Here is a 20,382-nt window from a genome sequence, read left to right on the forward strand (position 1 = left end):
TTTATTTGTTAACATCATTACTCTGAGTGCTCATAAAAAAACAAAGGAAACCTCTGCAATGCGTTTTGATTATTTTATCAAGACATCATAGTATGTGTGTCGTAAGTGGTGTACCTCATGGTACACTTTATTGGTTTTCTCTGGGTGTTTTTATGGGAATGTGTGTCTTTCAGATCAATTTTAGGAGTGCTTCTGGTTTACATGTTCCACATTTTATCGTACATGTGTCATGCAGTTTTGGACTCGCACTGGTCTTGGTCTTGACCTGGTCTCAACCCTCAAAGTCTTGGTCTTGTCTCGGTCTCGACACACTCTGGTCTTGGTCAGGACTTGGTCTTGGTTTAGGTGGTCTTGACTACAACACTAAAGTTGAAGTAATTTGACTCATGAATCATAAACCGTTGGTGCATTAAGGTGTATTTTGTCGATAGCTTATCTTTTATATTCATGGTAATTTACTCATTTGAATATGTTTTGTTTACATAAATGGTTTTAGTAGTATGCTGTGTTGACAAACTATATAATACTATGAGAGTGCATACTTTCACCCAGGCTGCACAAAATCAGCACCTGAATCAACATCTTGATCAAAACACTCAGTGATGGACAATCATGTGATATCCTGTAAAGTGATTGCTTGATTGTTTTTCCTGTGTCTGCAGTCCCATCATGGAGGCCTTCGGGAATGCTAAGACGGTGTACAACAATAACTCCAGTCGCTTCGGGAAGTTTATCCAGCTTCACTTTTCCCAGAACGGAAACATCCAGGGAGGCTGCATCATTGACTGTATCCTTCAACGGTTCACTTAACTATATATATATATACTGTAGAGAAATCACATAGTGTCTGTTTCAGAGTTCGTATTCACTGTTTCATTGTTGTCCTTGACTTTCAATCATCAGATTTGCTGGAAAAGGTAAGGTTGTGTTGAAACGTTCAGTAGCAGCGACTGAATTTCAAACGTTTTTTTTTATCATAAAATACATTCAATATTTTCTTCTAACCCTCTCCTCTCTCTCTAAGAACCGAGTGGTTCGACAGAATCCCGGAGAGAGAAACTACCACATCTTCTACGCTCTGTTAGCGGGGGCGGACAGAGACCACAGAGGTTTGTTTTAAAGAATACATCACGTTTTTGACCAACGTAGCTGCCAAAGTCACAGGTTTACTTGGGTACTAACACTTAAACATACACTCTGCCTCTAATGAGTGATAGCAAGTTGTTATATTTTATTTATTTTAGTGTCTGTGTGTTGCAGACATGTACCTCCTGTCTGATGGGCCTGAGTCGTATCACTACCTGAGCCAGTCGGGCTGCGTGCAGGACAACAGTCTGGACGACAAGCAGCTCTTTGACAGCGTGATGGTAAGAATGAGATGAGATCAGAGCAAAGTCCAGTTAGTGTAAGGGGTTTGTTGGACCCCCAGAGGGCGCCATAAGCCTTCATCACCTTACTAGACTGACTTCAGACTTACTGGTTGAAACGTGTTATTTAACGGTGTCATGTTGGCTTTGGAGGCACATTTTGTATTATGTTCATATAAATTAAGTGCTGTCACATTTTTAATGGGTAGAGTGTGTTTCTAGTGAAATGTTGCCCAACTTTGTCCGTGTTGTGTTGCAGGAGGCCCTGAAAGTGATGGAGTTCAGTGAGGAGGAGATCAGAGACGTGTTCAAGCTGCTGTCTGCTGTCCTCCAGATGGGCAACATTGAGTTCATGACTGCTGGAGGAGCTCAGATCACTTCCAAAGGGGGTAAGAGGATAATATATAACAGATCTACAACACAGATTGTGTTTCATTGATCCTGACAAAAGTCATACATATCCTCCGTCTGTACCACACTGTTAAAACATGACATAGTTATTTCTAGGACATTTCCTTGGAAATCATTAGGAAATTATTTGGAATTACAGATAAATCTCTGAAATGACTCATTCCTTTGGAAAACCTAATTATTTTTATCTCACGAGCATAGTACTTATCAAACTAGGTCTCGTTTGGCAACCAGACAAAGAAACCAACCTTTTTCAGATGTTGCAAACAACGGCTTGAAGTGCTGGATATGAAAAGTATGTGATGTTTATCAAACAGTGGAAAAATATTTCATCTTTAATGCTATTTAAGGGGTAAAACAGGGAACTTTTGGGGTTTAAGCGGTAAAGCAAGGTCCAGTTAAAATGACCATTTCTGCTGGAATTTATTGTAGAAAACCTCCGTTTTCTAAAGCGGATAATTAGCTCACCGCTGAAGTTGGACCACTGTGCTGTACTCCTCGTGCCCCTGAGTTTGATTGACGCTGTACTAGCAGACAGAGCTCTGAACACGCTGTAACATGAGCTCAAGGCTCCTTTGTTCGCTGTGTCTGACCTCTTTTCCAAAGAACCAGTGAACTACAGTGACAGCAGAGAGCTACAACCCAGCCAGCAGAGTAGAGTTTCCTATAGACCGTATAGGATCACAGTCTATATGTCACGTCTGTTGTTTGACATCGATAGGAGACACCTGAACGCTATTCATACACTACATCTAATACATTTTTGTTACAGTTGTCAGTAATGTCAGCGAGCTGCTCGGCCTGGACTCCTTCCAGCTGTCAGAGGTGTTGACCCAGCGCTCCATGATCCTCAGAGGAGAGGAGATCTGCTCGCCGCTCACTGTAGAGCAGGTAACGACACATCCAACCCGAGGTATCACACATCTCTGTTATGTCCCAGATTTCAGGGTTTGTTCAGGCATTTCTCCCTTGAATTAAAGACACTGAAACATACAGTAGATGCCTGTTTGTTGCCCCCTCTCCCTCCCCTGTCCTGGTGACACACACACACAGCCTTTCTCCGTCTCTCTCCCCCACATGCCTCTCCAGATCCCTTGCGTGACTCCCAGCCATTTCCTGCTTTTTGTCTGCCAGATTCCTGGCACAATAAAGCCATCGTGATAGTGATCTGAGTCAAAAGCACAATGACTGAGGGTGAAGTGAGAGTCTTCTCCTCTGGAGGAACCAAGACGTTGGCGTGATAACTCTCTCTCTGCTTCAAGAAGTCCACGCTGTAATTAATGTGAATATTTCACAAGTCTGTATCTGCGTGTGTTATCCTTTTCACCGTACGCCACAAGAACACTCTGACGCCATCCTTTTTGGCTGAGCTCAAGCATTCGGCCCACTCACACGCATAAATATCAGCGAATATGCAGAATGGACCTTTACTATTATCACAGCGACACGAAATTCACAAGAAAGCTTTTCATCGCCAGACAAAGACCTTGTGCTGTCACCCTGCTGCAGCTTGTTCTGCCTGGCCTTTGAAGCAGCTTGTTTCTTAATAGAGTTCATTATTCCCGTCCTGGAGTCGGTAAGAAAGGCTTCTTCTCACAGCGGCCAGGGGTCACCCACCCCACGACTGCCTGCCTGCACCAGCCCCTCTCCCCCCCCACCCCTCCATCCTGGACAAACAGCCATTCTTCTCACCCCTGTGACGGAGATCCTGGAGCCACCAGCACTCTGTTCACACCCGCTAGTTGTGAGAGGTGACGGGGCATGATGGATTACTGAAAAAGACCAGGAGCATTGTTGCCCCAAATACAGTACACACCGCCACACTCTTGTTTTGTTTTCAATTCAAGCACAATGCCTGTGGAGGAAGTGTAGTTGGCAAGCTCAAGCTTTTTATATTCGCACACGGATGGTGTCTGGCTGAAAGGCCGACTTCACGGCAGCTGGAGAAAATCAGAGCTGGGTCAAACGGTGATTTTCTCATTTGTTTGACTTGTGTGGAGCGCTAAATTAGTGGAATTTATCACAAATTACAACAGCTGCCTCGTCAATCACAGAGTTGATTTTGATAGTGTGAAACAACTATAACTCTTTTTTTCTGGAGCTTGTGAGAAGAGAGGTTCAGGGTTTAAAAAAAGATAAGAGAGAGAGAGACCATGTCGCGATGGGATCACACCAGCCGCAACGCCAATTCGGACCAGGGGCGTAAAGTTACTCGGACCACAAATAGGCTATATGTAAGAAGTGGACGTAGTCACCGTGACGTCACCCATTGGTTTGTGGACTGCTGTTTTGAAGCCTCAATTTGGCATTTTGGCCGTCGCCATCTTGGTTTTTCGCAATCAGAAGTGAGAGGGTGGAGCTAAGTACAACCGAACGCTAAATAAGACATTTTCAGGCGACCAAAAAGGTTAGAATTAACTTTCATGAACTGAAAACACACTGTGAAAGGGTTAAAGTTGTAAGACGAAAAAAATGGACAACTCCTAAACCGGACAACGCCGTGGTAGCAACCTGTCAATCACAAGGTAGCAAAACCCTAAATCACCCCTGCTTTATGGCCTATTTGACTCTAAACGGGACCATAATTTACTAAATGAACATCATGCTGTATTGAAGAAGACTTGAAACTAGTGATTGAGACCATAAACTCATATTTACAATGTTTATTGAGGTAATAAATCAAGTGAGAAGTCAGGTCATTTTCTAATTTTTTTTTGCAACCAGAGGAGTCGCCCCCTGCTGGCTATTAGAAAGAATACAAGTGTAAGGCACTTCAGCGTTGGCTTCACTTTTCAGACCCGACGGCCTTCATTTTGAGCTTAACTACACACCTGTAAAGTTTCGTGACGCCAAATCGGGCCAGGGGCGTAAAATTCCTACCCCCCTACTTCCAACACCCTTGCTCGGACCACACCCATCTTCGAGTTCGACCGCCATGTTGACCTTAATTACACACCTGTAAAGTTTCGTGACTGCATCTTGCACTGTTGCGACGCTGACACGGTGACAGACAGACAGAAATATAAACACAGTCTCCAGCACCACATTTTGCTCTGATGACTCACACACAGACTCACAAGGTGACAACAATACCAGCGCCGCCGTCGCGGTTGGTTATGAGCCTAGAGGCAATCATCTACATTTTCTTTGACTGATTTTTAAAATAGAACAACAAATAGTGCCTGCAGTGCGTCATTCTTAAGACATGTAGGTGATAAACGATGCTGTCTATTGTGACAACAGACATTGTCTTACCTGCTGCCTGCAGACAGACGCTGACAAAACACACGTCTTGTTTCCAAACCGCTATTTGTTTTAGAGACACACCACTGAGGCCTCACACAACCCCACCACAATCAAACATGTCCTTGTTTTTAACAGCTTTATCCGCCATCTAATAGACTTGATGATACACTGTATATTGTGTTTAACAATAGTTACGGTCTGCAAAGTTTCCTCTATTTATTCCTACCTTGGTATCCATGGTAACTCTCGTCTCTCTGTGTCATGATTTGCAGGCGGTGGACTCGCGGGACTCGGTTGCCATGGCACTTTATTCTCAGTGTTTCTCCTGGATCATAATGAGGATCAACCAGAAGATCAAAGGAAAAGACAACTTCAAGTCCATCGGCATCCTGGACATCTTCGGCTTTGAGAACTTTGAGGTGAAAGTTCACTCTGATTTAAGTCAGCGTCTCTAGCTATGAGTCATCGGGTCACATGAGAGATTTGAGCATTGTTTTGTTTCTGTGCTCTTCCTGCTGGTTTGAAGTGGGCGGGCTCATTTGTGGTGATGTCATATACTTATGTGCACCAGATTTACAAACATGTCAGTTGAATATTTTTATAAAATACAAAGCTGAACAGGCTTTGACTGCTTAGGCAATGTTTTGAGTCAGAATCTGATCACAGTTGGTGGGTTGTATAGTCGCTGTCAATCAAATCTGATAAAACCACACCACTGAGTCCTGATGAAATAGAACAATTATAGGTTTTGTATTGTTAAAGGAATAGTGTGTCACATTTTAGGGGACCTATTAGCAGAAATGGAATATAATATTCATAACCATGTTTTCATTAGTGTATAATCAGCTGAAAATAAGAATCGTTGTGTTTTTTTGTTAGCCTAGAATGAGTCCTTCATATCTACATAGGGAGCGGGTCCTCTTCGCAGAGTCCGCCATGTTGCTCAGTTATGTTTCTACAGTAGCACAGAACAGACAAACCAAACACTGGCTCTAGAGAGAGACTTTAGCATTTTTACGTTACATGAAGGCCACCGTAGGTCTTCTGACACGCTTGTGAAACTGCAGTAACGTGAGCCACAGAGTACAAAACCGTGGTACCGCGAGCCGCCGTCTGACTTTTGTTGCTCTTAAAGTAGTGTTATTATAGTGAGGATGACCTCTGAGCGTGGCGAACGGCGTTACCACAGTTTTGCACTCAGTGGCTCACGTTACCGTAGTCTTGGAAAGGGAAGAGTGAGCGGAGGGGTACTCAGTTGGTTGCAATCTGCAACCACACCACTAGATGCCGCAAAAATCCTACACACTGTACCTTTAAACTACTAAATAAATTATGCCTCAAGATGTTTTTAAATGTTGATTGTTGCTTATTTAGACATGAACATTTAAAGTTTGAAATCAAGTTTCCAGGGGCTTTAAAGTAATCATTTAACACCTAAAATATATTAGTGAAGTGAGATCACTCTACTTGTATAGTGGCAATCGTATCATGATACTGGGGTTTCGATTCAATACATTACGGTACTGGCGATATATTATGATTTTTAATCTATTTTTTTGAAAAACTATCATAGTATAAAGAACACAACACCATATGCATAAAATCAGAGTTAAAAAAAAACATTAGCGGTGCGCCCTTACACTACTTCCTGTCTCAGTTTACGTCGTTACTTTGGAGTGGAGCAAATGGCTGAATAGATAGATTACAACACTGCTATTTAGCGGTCGGGGGTTTAAACACAACACAAAATGAACCACCGTCTGCCACGAATCTTTGCATGTAAACTTTTAATTAAAAATGAATACATTACAAAACATAATATCGCGATACTATAGTATATCTATATTTTCTTACACCTTTAATACCAGCAAGATTTTGTGACATCAGAATCGTGGTCCAATATGCAACTTACACAAGAATGTTGTGGAAACTGAAAACTGAACAGAACTGAGAATGGACTTTTAAGTGAAGTAGGAGACATTTTGTCTGGTAGTTAAACTTTTGAAGGAAAAACACATTTGAAAGTCCAAGTCCACTTTTCAATGAGGGAGTAGATGTGATTTTAAGAGTTTTTAACAAGGCAATTGACATTTTCTGTGGTTAAAAACTAACTATTAATCAAAGCAGAGTATTTTTATGCATCTTAAAACATGTCTGAGGGGGATCATTAAGCGACAGAACTGTCTTTTAAATCACGCTCTTCCATCTTTTAGGTGAACCGGTTTGAACAGTTTAACATCAACTACGCCAACGAGAAACTCCAGGAGTACTTCAACAAGCACATCTTCTCACTGGAGCAGCTGGAGTACAACAGGTACTAACCAATCAGAGACATCCATTTCTTCACATTATGCTTGTGTGCATTGAAAACAAAACAAAACTTCTCATGTGCTGGAGACAGATAGGAGGGGATGGGGGGGCGATGGGGGTTGGGCCTCCTCACGACAATACAGGCAAACTGCCAGAGGTTTGGGATCGGCTCAGTTTCTCCCACAGACAGTTGTTTTCTTGTATAATGAGCCAGCAGCTTGGACATGGCTCATTTCATCACATGCTCATGTCGGACAATACAGCCATTGTGTCTTCCCCCTTGTTTATATTTATATATATATACATGGTGAGAGTGTCTTTGTCCTCACAGGGAGGGGATCCAGTGGGAGGCCATAGACTGGATGGATAACGCCGAGTGTCTGGATCTCATAGAAAAGGTAACCCCGAGAGAGCAAAGTCACCGCCGGGATCGACCACTAACCGCCAGCCAGAGCGTGCTGACCCAGACGCCACACTGTGCTCACATTGACCTCCATCTCCTACTCTATCATTATATAGTCTCATGTTGCATGTTGTGTGCACAGTAACGTACACCAGTCCGCGGCTGAAGTGAAGCATTAAGACTATTTGTTTTATTTTATCACCATAGTTATAATGATGGTTAAAACTGAGCTTCTGCAGAGGTGGGCTCGTGTCTGAAAGGTTTCTGGGTCGAAATCGGAAGCAAAAAAGACTACACTGCAAACATTTCATCCGTACTTATACTTGCGATTTGGCTCGATGGCCCTTTATAAGAGGATTTCTGCAGTATTAGTATGACTGTGTGTTGCTGCCAAACATCGTGCCTGCTCAGTGAAGCCTCTTTTTGTAAATAGAAGACAAAATCAAATGAATTCTTATGCTGTTTCCTGTATGTATTGTTATAATATAAGCTGCCAGATGTGCCCCAATAGGATTATAACTAGTTTGATCATGACTGCCGTGTGTTTAACCCTCTCTGCTCCTCTTGTCTGTCTCCCTTTTAGAAACTGGGCATGTTGGCTCTTATCAATGAGGAGAGTCGCTTTCCTAAAGGCACAGACTACACCCTTTTGGAGAAACTGCACAGCCGACACGCAGTGAGTCCGCACGCACACATGTAACCGTACATTCACACGTCCCAGGGAGACACTCACAAAGACATAAAAACTATCCATATCCTTCCACCGCCCACCAGCTCGGATAGAGTTAAACCTCCTCTCCTGGCCGATGAATCGCCTTCGGTGCAACGTTGAACGTCTGTGCAGCGCTCGTATACACGCCCCCTCACCCCCCGAGCGTTCCCACATGCAAACACAACAATACTGAAATGTGATCAGCCATTCTCAGGGACCGATGAGTATTGTGTGCAGGAGAAAAGAGTGTCCTCAGAAAACCCAGCAGCGCTTTCTATGGCTGACGGAAAAAACAAAGTGAGACCTAAGCACTGGCTGACCTCTCCCTGAGGTGTCTGAAGCACATGTTGAGTATTAAGGTCAATTATAATATCATTTTAGACCTAGACTGAAGGTACCCACGAGTCTCGCCTTTACAGACATGACAACTTTATGATAAACACATGCAGTTTTTTTGCTTGCAGTATAAATGTGTTATTTTCGCCTATTCTAAAATTATGTCTACAGATATTTCTGCATACTGGAATTACATAGAATTAGAATTACATAAATGGGGTATCACTGTAAAGCTGAGACTCTTATGGATCAAATGAGCCTAATTATATTCATGTGTGATGATGTTAGTCGCCGTAGTAGCCATTTCATATAGTGAGACCATTTTTTGAAACTTCACATCGCTGTATAAAATGACCTGTAGTGACCTCTAGGAGAATCACAGCCTCATGAAACTTAACAACCACAAACTACAGACCTTTGGCATTCAGAGGATGGATGGCTTTCCTAGGTATATTGACAATAAGGGGGTTTCTGAGCTGTTTCCGGAACAGAAGTGCACCAAATCTGTGTAGCAAATGGTATCAACCCAAAAATTGCTGCAACAACTTATGAGACATAACAGAGCATGTGAATGACCATCACATACTTCTATATCTATGTTTTGTTTATGTCTGATTTATGACTAGAACAACATGACACACAGTGCTGAGCTACATCTCAAATTAATCTTCAGGTTCCCAGCTTTCAGATGATGTACACCATTTCTATGTGACATATATCGTTGACCTGCTATCTCCCCTTAAAGACGCCCTGTACCCCCCTAAAAAGAGACAAAAACGAGTGGAGTGGAAAAGTTTAAAACACAGTTTCTCCACTGTTGTTGTTATCACCTTTGGAAACAGGGTGAGATTGTTGTCATGTAATGACAATATTCATTCAGCTGCCCACTGAACTTCCCCCTGGAGCTCTGAACATCCTTAATATGATTATCACTAATTAAGTAGACATGAACAGTGTTTCTAAAAGTCAGTGGTCTCTTTGTCCTTTCTCCTCAGACAAACCCGTACTATGTGAAGCCCAGAGTGACCGACCACCAGTTTGGCATCAAGCACTACGCTGGAGAGGTAATTATCAACAGTTACACACACACATACACACACAGATAGAGAGCAAAACCAGGTTCCTCTTGCTTCCTGAATGAGTATGTTGGGGAAGTGAGGTAGTTGTTGGACGGGCATCTTTGCCAAAATCAACCACAGGATGTTGACGCCACGCCTCCTCCTCCACTGTCCTTTTCCCTGAGTCAGGAGAAACCGCTTCATCGTTATCCTCTCCTTCCTTTGCTTACATGATGAACAGATATACGGAAGTGTAGAGAAAAGCAAAATACATGAGAGAATAGAGAGAGAGTGGATAGGGCCAGGGGGGACAGGAGTAGAAAGATTGGCATGGATAAAGAATGGCCTTATGAAGCCTTCCTCAGACAAGGTCTCCTCAGTGTGAGTGTGGCAGCTCAGTCACAAGCCTGGCATGGATGTCTATGGTAATGACTTGGTCCAGGCAGGCCAACCAGTTGTTCTCTCTCTCTCCAGTGTGTCTGAAAGCTCCTTCTGTTATCTGAGTGGTGAGTTCAGCGGGGGTAATAGTAGCATCCTCCCATAGATTTGATTATCCGCGTGGTGCCGGGGATGCCAAGGGGGTTTCTCACCACACCTTGTGAACTCAGGGGTCGAATACAAACACTTGTGTGCCTTTAAAAGCCACAAGAAGCAACTTTGCAAATACAGTGTTGCAGATGAGCTGTATTTTATTTTTGTGTTTGCATGATTAGTGCACCTGTAAGGTTTTTCCGTTCAAACTGCATCCAATTCTTCATTTCTCTGCAGCATCACGAGGTTATCCCAGTTAACTGAACCTGAAACTGACAAACACAGAGAGCCTTTTGTACGAGTCGATTCCAATGTGAGAGGAATGGAGTGTAATTAGTGTGTCTGTGATTTATAAATACATGTGTTGTCAAGTTCGGATCTCATGGCTCCCAGTGAGCCTCAAGGCTTGGGAATGGGGGATGGGGGTTGTTATTGGATTATAGTATACGCACACAGCTGTGAAAACAAGCTCACTCACATACATGCAAACATGAAAAATGCAAATGCATCAGTGATTAGATCAGAGTATGTATTATAATATTATTTCTGTGCATAAAATACTTACAAACAACAAACATAAAGTCAGAGTTCGTTACATGTGGGTCACGGCGGGAAGAGGAATGTCAAAGTCTGAACAGAACACAACAGGTGACTGCATTAACACAGCGGCGCTCTGCTGACTCACACGCCCTTCGTCAAAACATGCATTCACAGTCCCCATTCACGTAACACTTGTGCAAGAGTGTGTGAATGTTCTCACCGTAAAACATAAATCACTCAGTCTAGATAACGAGCCTCCGGAAGATAATTATGGTGCATATTAACGGGGACAAATGAGCAATCTTATGTCCAATCAATGCTGAATTGACATTAAACCTGTAAGCATTTGAATTATGGCTCTATAATGATACCTTTGCATGCAAAGGGTTAGGGTTAGGGCATTCTTACAATGCCACCCAATTTGCTGCAGTACTTGTACCAACACATTATCTTTCATTAAATCTTATTTGGAACAATATTTTGTTATCTTTCTTCACATTACAGTTGCAAATATTTTATGTGGTTGTAAATCATGAATTTACCAACAACAAAAAAGACAGGTGTTACTGGGTGTAATGCCGCTACCTTTTCTTAAAATTGTCTTTAAAAAGTTTATAAGGACATATATTAGCATAGGTAACGCCCCCTAAACACTATATAAGATAGATAGATCATTTAAAGGCACGCGGGCAGCATATGCATTGAAACAGACATATTACTACTGTTTCTGATCCTGTTAAATAAACTTAAACAAAGTAAACATGTGATTTTCCAGAGTGTCACTACTAGCGTTTACAGGAAAATCAAAAAGCATCAAAGAGCAGCATGTAAGCCATTCAGTAGCTGAACACACGCACTATCATCTAAGGGTTTTTATAGTCTTAATTGGGATCAATGACCAACAATTTTAAGATTTGTATTACTTTTTCTTGTACAGGTGTAACATCAATAAAGTCTTATTTTATCGCATCTTAAATGTAAACACACTCTGCTCTTACTCTGACACTTTTTCTGTTTCCACCTGTGTTTTAGGTGCTTTACGATGTGCGTGGGATCCTGGAGAAGAACAGAGACACATTCAGAGACGACATCTTGTTTATTCTCAAAGACAGCAGGTGAGCAGCATCACACTCTGGTCCTCTTGCATGCTGAACGCACACCTCACCTGTATGATTCAGTTCATTATAAGCAAGTTTTTCTAATCACTGCACTGTGTGTCTGCAGGCTCGACTTCATCTATGACCTCTTTGAGCGCGTCGGTAGCAGAAATGGAGATGAGACCCTGAAGATGGGCACGGCCCGACGCAAGCCCACCGTCAGCTCTCAGTTCAGGGTGAGACCGAAGCTTCCACGATCTGATTGTATGATTGTGTCACCACGCAGATAACGACTTAATTGTCCCCCATGTGCTGCTGCATATGAAGATCTTTTGGCTGACTGTCTCGGCATGATGAGTGTGAGTGCGGGGGCGCAGACGAAAAAAGAGGATAGAAATCATGCAGAGACGGAGGGGGAAGGAGAATGCAACCAGTATATTTGATTTGCAGAGAATAATGGGTGATGGGGAGTATGAAATATGTGGTTGTGGCGGTGGAGAGGGGTGCAGCGGAGGGCTTATCTTAGCATGTCCTAACTGCAGTGTGGAGAGAAGGAGCAGGGGAGGATTTGGCCGGCTGCCCTGGCCTACAGTTCCTAAAGCCTGGGGATTAGAGTTGATGGCTGGGCAGAGAGGGGCCAACCAGGGGCCAATCACGCTCAGCTCTGCCAGGCCAGGCCTCGCTGGAGACAGACTGTCTGAGGCAGCGAGGAGAGCGAGGAGGACGTAGCCTGTAAGGTTCAAGGGTCCTCCGAGTGTGTGTGTGTGTGTTTGTGTGTGGGTGTGTGTGTGTGTGTGTGTTACGGTAAATATGGACGGAGTAATACTCTGCAAGAGATGGAAAGTATCAAATTACATTTAATCTGTACTTTTTTATGCTTTTGGCAAGAATACTTATACACACCTTTACTTATCTTTATATTTGTTTTAATTACAGGACTTTTATTTGTATTGGAGTATTTCTTTTGGTAATTTTACTCAAGCAGAGTCTGAAAACTTCTTCTACAATAGGCCTGTAACAGTGTTAGAAAGTATCCAAGTACATTTACTCAAGTACTATACTTAAGTACAATTTTGAGGTGCTTTTAGTTGAGTATTTGTATTTTCTGCTGCTTTATACTTTCATACATATCAGAGAGAAATATTGTACTTTTTACTCCTACTTTGCAGATTAAAGAGGACCTATTATGCTTATTTTCAGGTGCATACTTGTATTTTGGGTTTCTACTAGAACATGTTTACATGATTTAATGTTCAAAAAACACTTTATTTTTCTCATACCGTCTGTGCTGCAGCACCTCTTTTCACCGTCTGTCTGAAACGCTCTGTTTGAGCTCCTGCCCCCCACCACACACACACTTCCGACAAGCCCAGTCTGCTCTGATTGGTCAGCTGGCCCACTGTTGGTCAACCAAACCTCTTCAGACCCCGCTCCAGCTCCACTCTAACTAGCTTTGTTTGAGGGCGTGCCAACCTAGCTGCTAGGCAGGTATTATGCAATTGTGTTACTTGGTGACATCACCACGTTACGGAAGAAAAGGCGGGACTTCAAGCGAGGCGTTTCAGGCAGTTCAGGAGCAGTGTTTCTGTGGGGGAGAGTAACTCCCTTTGGCCTGGACTTTGGGCTTTGTAACTTTGCAGACCTTTTACATGCACAAAAAACAATATAACACACTAAAGGAAAGGGAAAAAGCACAAAAGCATAATAGGTCCTCTTTAACATTTTGCATTTATGCAAACACTGCAAAAAACTTAATCTTATCAAGTAATGTGTCTGTTCTTGAGTTCTAAACATCTTAGTTTCTAAAACAAATGAAAATCTGCCATTGCAGAGAGACAATTTCAACCTGTTTCAACAGAAGTTAGTTAGTTTTATGAGATTGCTAAAATAAGATGACATTTCTCTTGATTCTAAAGCAGCGATCCCTCATTCAAGTACTGGACAAATAATAAAGTCAGGCTTGTCTGGATTTAAACTTGTCTTGGTACTTTTTATTATCGTCCACAAGGTGAGAAGCACATGCATAAATAAATAGACATAAAGGAATATATTTGGACTGAATAACTTATGTTGATATCATAGCTTCTCTGCTGTCTTGATCTTAATCCTCTTGTTGCTGATGTGTTTCAGGACTCTCTCCATTCCCTGATGGCCACATTAAGTGCCTCCAACCCCTTTTTTGTACGCTGCATCAAACCAAACATGGACAAGGTAGGTCATGCAAATTTCATTGCACAAAAAAAAAAAAAAGAAAATGTCAGAAACCCTGCCAGGTCTTGTCAAGGTCAGCGCCTGCAAAAGTTAAACCTCCTTGGTGCTATTCATAGCTCCCACTGCCCAGAGCTAATCTGCACTCATATAAATGTTCCACTTGAAAAGTAACTTTTGTTTTTGCTGCAAATTCTCTTCACTAATAAACTGATAACGCTCTCCTGCTTCGGTGCAAATACTCTCATTGTGCTTCCCCAAATAAAAGGGCTGTGTGCCAGCACATTCCTGCCACTTTATCCCCTTTACCAGGGGGTCGGAGGTCACTGTTGGCCGCTCCAGCTGCAGCGGCTTGGCTGATGCTCTGCTGATCTGGCTGCATCAGTGGAATGCCAAGATAAGACCACAGAGCTGTGGCTGTGGTGCAGCCGGGTGGACGTTTATTTACTAGGCCAACTACCCCTCCACTACACTTTACCACATAACTGCACTGTTATCCAATTTACTGATATTGGATAGTTGGAGAATCGGTTATATTGTGTTTCTTTATTCTCTGCGTGAACTGGCTGCTCTGTAATCCAGTGGCGTTCTCTCTGTTATTGTTAGTTATTAATGTACACAGTGCGGTGATTGTCCTCTTTCCTCCCACTCCTTGCGCCATTCCACACCTTCTCGCTTACTTATTAGCATGGAAACTGCACTGTCTCCCTCTCTCGCCCGTCCTCTGCTCTCTCTGGCTCTGCCCCTCATTCGCTCACCTGGCCTCGGTCGGTCAAGATGGAACAAGCCGTGCCTCTGTTAATCCTGCAGAATGACAGGATTGCGTGCATGCAAGCACACATACACACAATGTATTTGTATGATTTACATGCAGCCACCCTCCTTTGGAAAAAATGTCACCGAGGGACGGGTCAGCTTGTATTCACTCAAACAAGTCAACACGGCGTACCTCTTTCAGCTGCCTAAATCCTCTGCTAAAGAGCAGAGTTCAGAGCTCAGAGTGGTGCACGTTTATGTGTGTGTGTTTGATTATGAACACATGCAAGTGTGCCTTTGTATCCAGTCTGTTTCCATGCATAGTAGCATTAGCCTGTAATTAGATTGACACATTTGGGGAATGCTGTGGTCCTGTGTGGGGCTTATCCAGCGCTGTGTGCCCTCTGGGTGACAATGGCCTCCTTCGTGCGGTCCCTGAGAGCGATCAGGCGGGCTGTGTAGAGGTGTAAGGCGGCAGACATCACAGATCCTTTCTGATAAGCAGACCTGAGGATCATCGGTAACACAGAGCTGTGAACAATGCAGCTGATTATCCCAGAAAGAAAACCCGGTTGGCCGGGTCTTGCTCAACACTGATCAGGTTTCTCTCGTGTGTGTTTTCTTTGCAGTAACCTGATTGTTAATGTAAAATGATAGCACTCCCCAGGGTAATTTACTTTTTAGTTCAAGTTTAATGTGACTCAGCAGCAGTAAGATGAAGAGGTGTGTGGGCTCAACACCGGAGGATTATATTTGCACTAAAGCTGTCCCATATCTTCCACTCGCCAAAACACCAGTTGTGCTGAATAAGGCCTGTTTTACTTTCAATGCATAGCTGAAAATGACTTAATCAAGTAAGCATAGAACTGTTAGTGTTATTATCCTTTGAGAGGAATGAATGAGCTGTTTTGTTTGTTGTCATGTTGCTTTGTTGTTTGTCATCTACAGAAGAATAAAACAGATAGATCCGCCCCACAAGAAGCTCCTGTTAGAAGTATTTTTATTGCTGTGACGTTTCAAGCATGATTTCGATAAGTGCAGGGAGTCGCCATCCTAAATACCCGTACTGCATACACAACGCACACGTGACATACCACACCTGTTTCAAATAATCAAATATTAACAAGAGAATACATTATATATTAAACTTATTACACATGTGTATAGTAGTAGATAGATAGTATAGCAATGCTACAGAGAGGTACATAAAAAAGATGATGGTATATAAGGAACATACCAGTATATACTCTACAGTATGTTACTTGTGCGTTGTGTATGCAGTATGGGTATTTAAGCTGCTTGGTGTGCAGATCTATCTGTTTTATTCTGTCATATGTTTCTTTGATCCAGCACTTTTCCTATCAGACACTGGCTGTATGTGTCTTTCCTACCGTTTTTTATTGTCATCTACAGAAGGCCAACCTGTTTGATCCTGATGTGGTCCTGAACCAGCTGAGATACTCTGGGATGCTGGAAACTGTGAAGATCCGCAGGGCTGGATTCCCCGTCCGTAGAACCTTCAAGGATTTCTACAGCAGGTCAGCAAAAAATGCTGTACACACACCAAAGCTGATGAGTCACCTAGAAGTGGTTGAATCATGTTGGACAACTGGAAAAAAACAAACAATCTCTCAAGTGCTGAAATCCCAAATATTTGTCTTCTGCTGTTCTGTTTATCTAAATGTGTGTGTGTGTGTTTATGTGTGTGTTTCCACAGGTACAAGATGATCCTGAAGAACAAAATCCACTCAGATGATGAGAAGCAGAGCTGCTCGGAGCTTCTCACACTTCATGACAAAACCCAGACACAGTGGCAACTGGGGAAGACAAAGGTGGAGCGCACACACACACACACACACATGCCCAAACTTGTTTTTGTCACTTAGAAGGACACTGCCTTGACTTGCTTTCATGCCCTGGGTACTCAAAGCAGCAACCATAACCACGACCCAAACCCAGCCCCAACCCTTAACCTTACATTCAACTGTATCCCAACATTATCCAGAAACAAAATGGTAACCCTAAAATGTTATGTTTTACTTTGCGGGGTCCTGCTTTCTGTCTCCAAAATGGGAGGCGAGTCCTATAATGCGACTGTGTGAACCAGGCGGATACCTCCGGGGTCTGAGAAGTGAAGCCTTTGCAGAAGTGCCTTAAACTTGCATTCTTTCTAACAGCCAGCAGCCAACAACAGCTGTCAGTGTGTCAGTGTGCTGACTTCACTATGACTTGCCCCAAACTGCATGTAATTATCATAATGTGGTCATGTCTGTAAAGGGGAGACTCGTGGGTACCCATAGAAACCATTTTCATTCATATATCTTGAGGTCAGAGGTCAAGGGACCCCTTTGAAAATGGCCATGACAGTTTTTCCTCACCAAAATTTAGCGTAGGTTTGCAGCGTTATTTAACCTCCTTCAGGACAAGCTAGTATGACATGGTTGGTACCAATGGATTCCTCAGGGTTTCTAGTTTAATATGGCACTCTAGCTTTAAAACTGAGCCCGCTACAACCTAAAAATCGCAAGTTGTGTTAATGTGTTAAAGAACTTAGTGGCATTAAAACAAATTTGCGTTAACGCGTTATTATTGTGTTAACTTTGACAGCCCTAATATACAGATATTTTTTTTAAATATATGGGATACGGGCCATTTCATGCAGAATGTCCTGAGAGCATTTTGGTTCAACGTGGTGATTCTGTCTGAAGAAGTCAAGCTGCTGTCATTCCCGAGCTGTTAATGTGTGCCACAGTTTGGACGGCCCCAGCTGTGACTCATGTCCCAAAGATGTTTCTGGCCGGTTGTGGTCAATCTTCTGCTCTCCTGTTGACAACCGCAGAGTTACATGGCTACTCCTTAAAAACCCCTGACACCAACAACTGTTACTGTAACTGTAGCCCAGCGCGGGGGTTTACGGTAATCCTGAGGCAGCCTTATTGTAGCTGGAAGAGCGTTAGCCTCTTGACACTCATCGAGCTGTTGATTTAATAAACTAAACTCCCGTTGGCGAGTGATTTGGAGACGGTGATGAAGCCTTGCAGAGGTTAGAGGAAAGTCACGCATTCATCTTTTTGAAAAAAGTCATCACAGCGTTACGATCTCCATCTGTTGCAACACAGTGTATCTCTTTTTCTCTCTCTGCCTCTTTATTTCCAACAATCATCAACTCCTCCGGGCAAAGCCCTTCTCTGTTTCTCTGCTCTCCCATTGAATGATTAACCTTCAATGACTCGTTCGATCGGGACAGCAAAACCTCTCTGCTTCGTGTTGAACTCAGCATAGATGCAGCAGAAAGAGGATATAAATAAAACAGTTTTACAAGCCTTCTTGAAATCAGCTAAGTCCACATTTGTCCCACTGTTCCTTCCTGCTCTAAGTTGTGGTTCCTCTGCAGCCGTTAAATCACTGACACATTTCAAATTTGTCGGACAGTTTTGCTGTAATACCCCACTATGAATAGTGTCAGCTGCACACATGCTGGAATATACGTCAAGACCAAAAAATGTTTGATGTGTTGGTTCTTATTGAGTAACCACTAATGTGCACATGCCTATCTATATTAAAGTTCTCACACATGCACACAACATAAATCTCTAGAGTCGCTGTGTATTGCAGACTTCAGTGAGAGAAATCATTCTCATTGAGCATCCAGGGTCAACACTTTGACCTTTGGCTGCCTCCGCTGATGACTGCTCCACTTTACATTGTATAGAAAGAGTCTGAATTAGAGAAAAACTAGCCTCGATCTCCGTCTGTGTGTCAGTCCGTCCACATGGTTGTGTTTTCTATGGCAGCGTAATATTTTTGGGCTCGGGGAAATGTAGTGTGGGTTGTGGGAAAGGGGGCTGAGAGACAGAAAGGGGGCTACATTTCCTTTGGAGAAACAATCTGTGTGTAATTATATGCGTGCTGATTGTGTGCAGAGGAAGTGTGTTGCACAGAATTAGGGGCTTGGGTGACGTTGCACGGATTGTGCGTGTGTGTGTGTGTGTGTGTGTGAGACATTTGTTTTACAGACGAGGGAAGGATGTGGACGAAGAGGAAGCTTCCTCCTCTCACAGACTTTACAGAGGCAGGCAGGGCTGCAGCTGTGGGATCCTTTGATTAGAGGAACATCTGGGACACAAACAGCCACTCAGAGCCCCCCTCATAACCCCCCTTATAGAAGCAGTTGATCCTCCAGGCCAGCAACAGATATGGCATTATCACATAAACCCACATACACAGCTGGCTGGTTCTCCCATGGTCAGACAGATGAAACCTGATTATGTTTCATACTGTCGTGTTACCGCTCTCTGGTTTTAATCCAGGAGGAGCTGCAGGGTGTCAAATGTCCCACAGAGATGTTAAAAACTTTGAAAAAGGAGCGAGGGAAGGGTTAAGTAAACTCTTTTCTGCTTTCTTCATAAGAGCGAGGAGGAGGGGTGTGGCTTTAGAGCTGGACACCAGCCACCATCCCTCCCCCTCATCCCTCCATCCCTCCTCTCCCTACCTCTCCCCTCCCTCTCTGTGCCTCTCTGCCTGTGCACGTCAGTCGAGCTACCAACACAGCAGCAGCAGCAGCAGCAGTAGGGAAATGCTCAGGAAGGACGCCTGAACACAATGAGGCTCTGCAGCAGCGGCGTTAGCAGCAACACTGCAGTCCCCGTGCCAGTTTCCCCCTGTGCTCTGCTCTGCAGTCAGGGAGAGCAGCTAGACTGCTAGCCTTTTTAACTGCACCACAACCTCCTCTGCAGTGGGCACAGGGTGCTGCCAATAGACAACAGGGGCCCTTCACATCTCTGTTGGCCCTCTTTTCTGCAGCCTGATCAAGAAGAGGAACTAACCCATCCTTTTCCCCCTCCCCATCTCTGTGTCTCTGTCACTCCCTGTCGGCCGTGGCGCTGCTCGTCCCGCAGGTGTTCCTGAAGGAGGCCCTGGAGCAAAGGCTGGAGAAGGAGAGGGAAGAGGTGCGGCGCAGGGCTGGCATGGTGATCCGCGCCCACATCCTCAGCTATGTGGCAAGGTGAGCGGTGGAGTGTGGAGGAGGGAGGGGGTGGAGGGCTGAGTGGCAGCGACAGATGTCAGTGTTTGTTTTGTAATAGAGGTGTACGGCCTGTGTGTGTGTGTGGTTTCTGGAGGGGGTGGTATGTGCATATGTGCATGCCTTTGCACATGTTTACCTTCTTGTCTGTGTGTCTGTGTGTGTGTAATTACTGTATGTGGGTTATAGACAGTATCAGTGCAGACGTTGCTTCACAGATTCCCAAGTGCAATAAAAGGTGTACAGTTATTTCATCTCATAAAACTTGCTGACTTGCTGGTGAGTGTGTTATTGCAATGCTCATGCTGTACATTGTTCAAATCCACTGAACTTATTACCCTTATTAAGAAGTCTAGTCAGGATCCCAGAGTTTCCAATGATGCC

The 20,382-nt window shown here is 43.6% G+C and overlaps 1 protein-coding gene across 1 annotated transcript in view; it reads left to right on the forward strand.

The window, feature by feature from the left end:
• Positions 1–20,382, forward strand: part of myo10l3 (myosin X, like 3) — a 65,326-nt gene that overhangs the window by 31,252 nt on the left and 13,692 nt on the right. The window contains exons 6-22 of the mRNA XM_037789947.1: positions 663–787; positions 904–917; positions 1,025–1,109; positions 1,261–1,367; positions 1,627–1,756; positions 2,551–2,669; positions 5,297–5,443; positions 7,238–7,338; positions 7,666–7,732; positions 8,321–8,413; positions 9,781–9,849; positions 11,947–12,029; positions 12,139–12,247; positions 14,142–14,222; positions 16,389–16,513; positions 16,693–16,807; positions 19,874–19,980. Of these exons, the coding sequence (XP_037645875.1) occupies positions 663–787; positions 904–917; positions 1,025–1,109; positions 1,261–1,367; positions 1,627–1,756; positions 2,551–2,669; positions 5,297–5,443; positions 7,238–7,338; positions 7,666–7,732; positions 8,321–8,413; positions 9,781–9,849; positions 11,947–12,029; positions 12,139–12,247; positions 14,142–14,222; positions 16,389–16,513; positions 16,693–16,807; positions 19,874–19,980 (1,677 nt within the window). The remainder of the gene's footprint in view (positions 1–662; positions 788–903; positions 918–1,024; positions 1,110–1,260; positions 1,368–1,626; positions 1,757–2,550; positions 2,670–5,296; positions 5,444–7,237; positions 7,339–7,665; positions 7,733–8,320; positions 8,414–9,780; positions 9,850–11,946; positions 12,030–12,138; positions 12,248–14,141; positions 14,223–16,388; positions 16,514–16,692; positions 16,808–19,873; positions 19,981–20,382) is intronic.

This window comes from Sebastes umbrosus, chromosome 13 (assembly GCF_015220745.1).
Source record: "Sebastes umbrosus isolate fSebUmb1 chromosome 13, fSebUmb1.pri, whole genome shotgun sequence".
Classification (NCBI taxonomy): Eukaryota; Metazoa; Chordata; class Actinopteri; order Perciformes; family Sebastidae; genus Sebastes; species Sebastes umbrosus.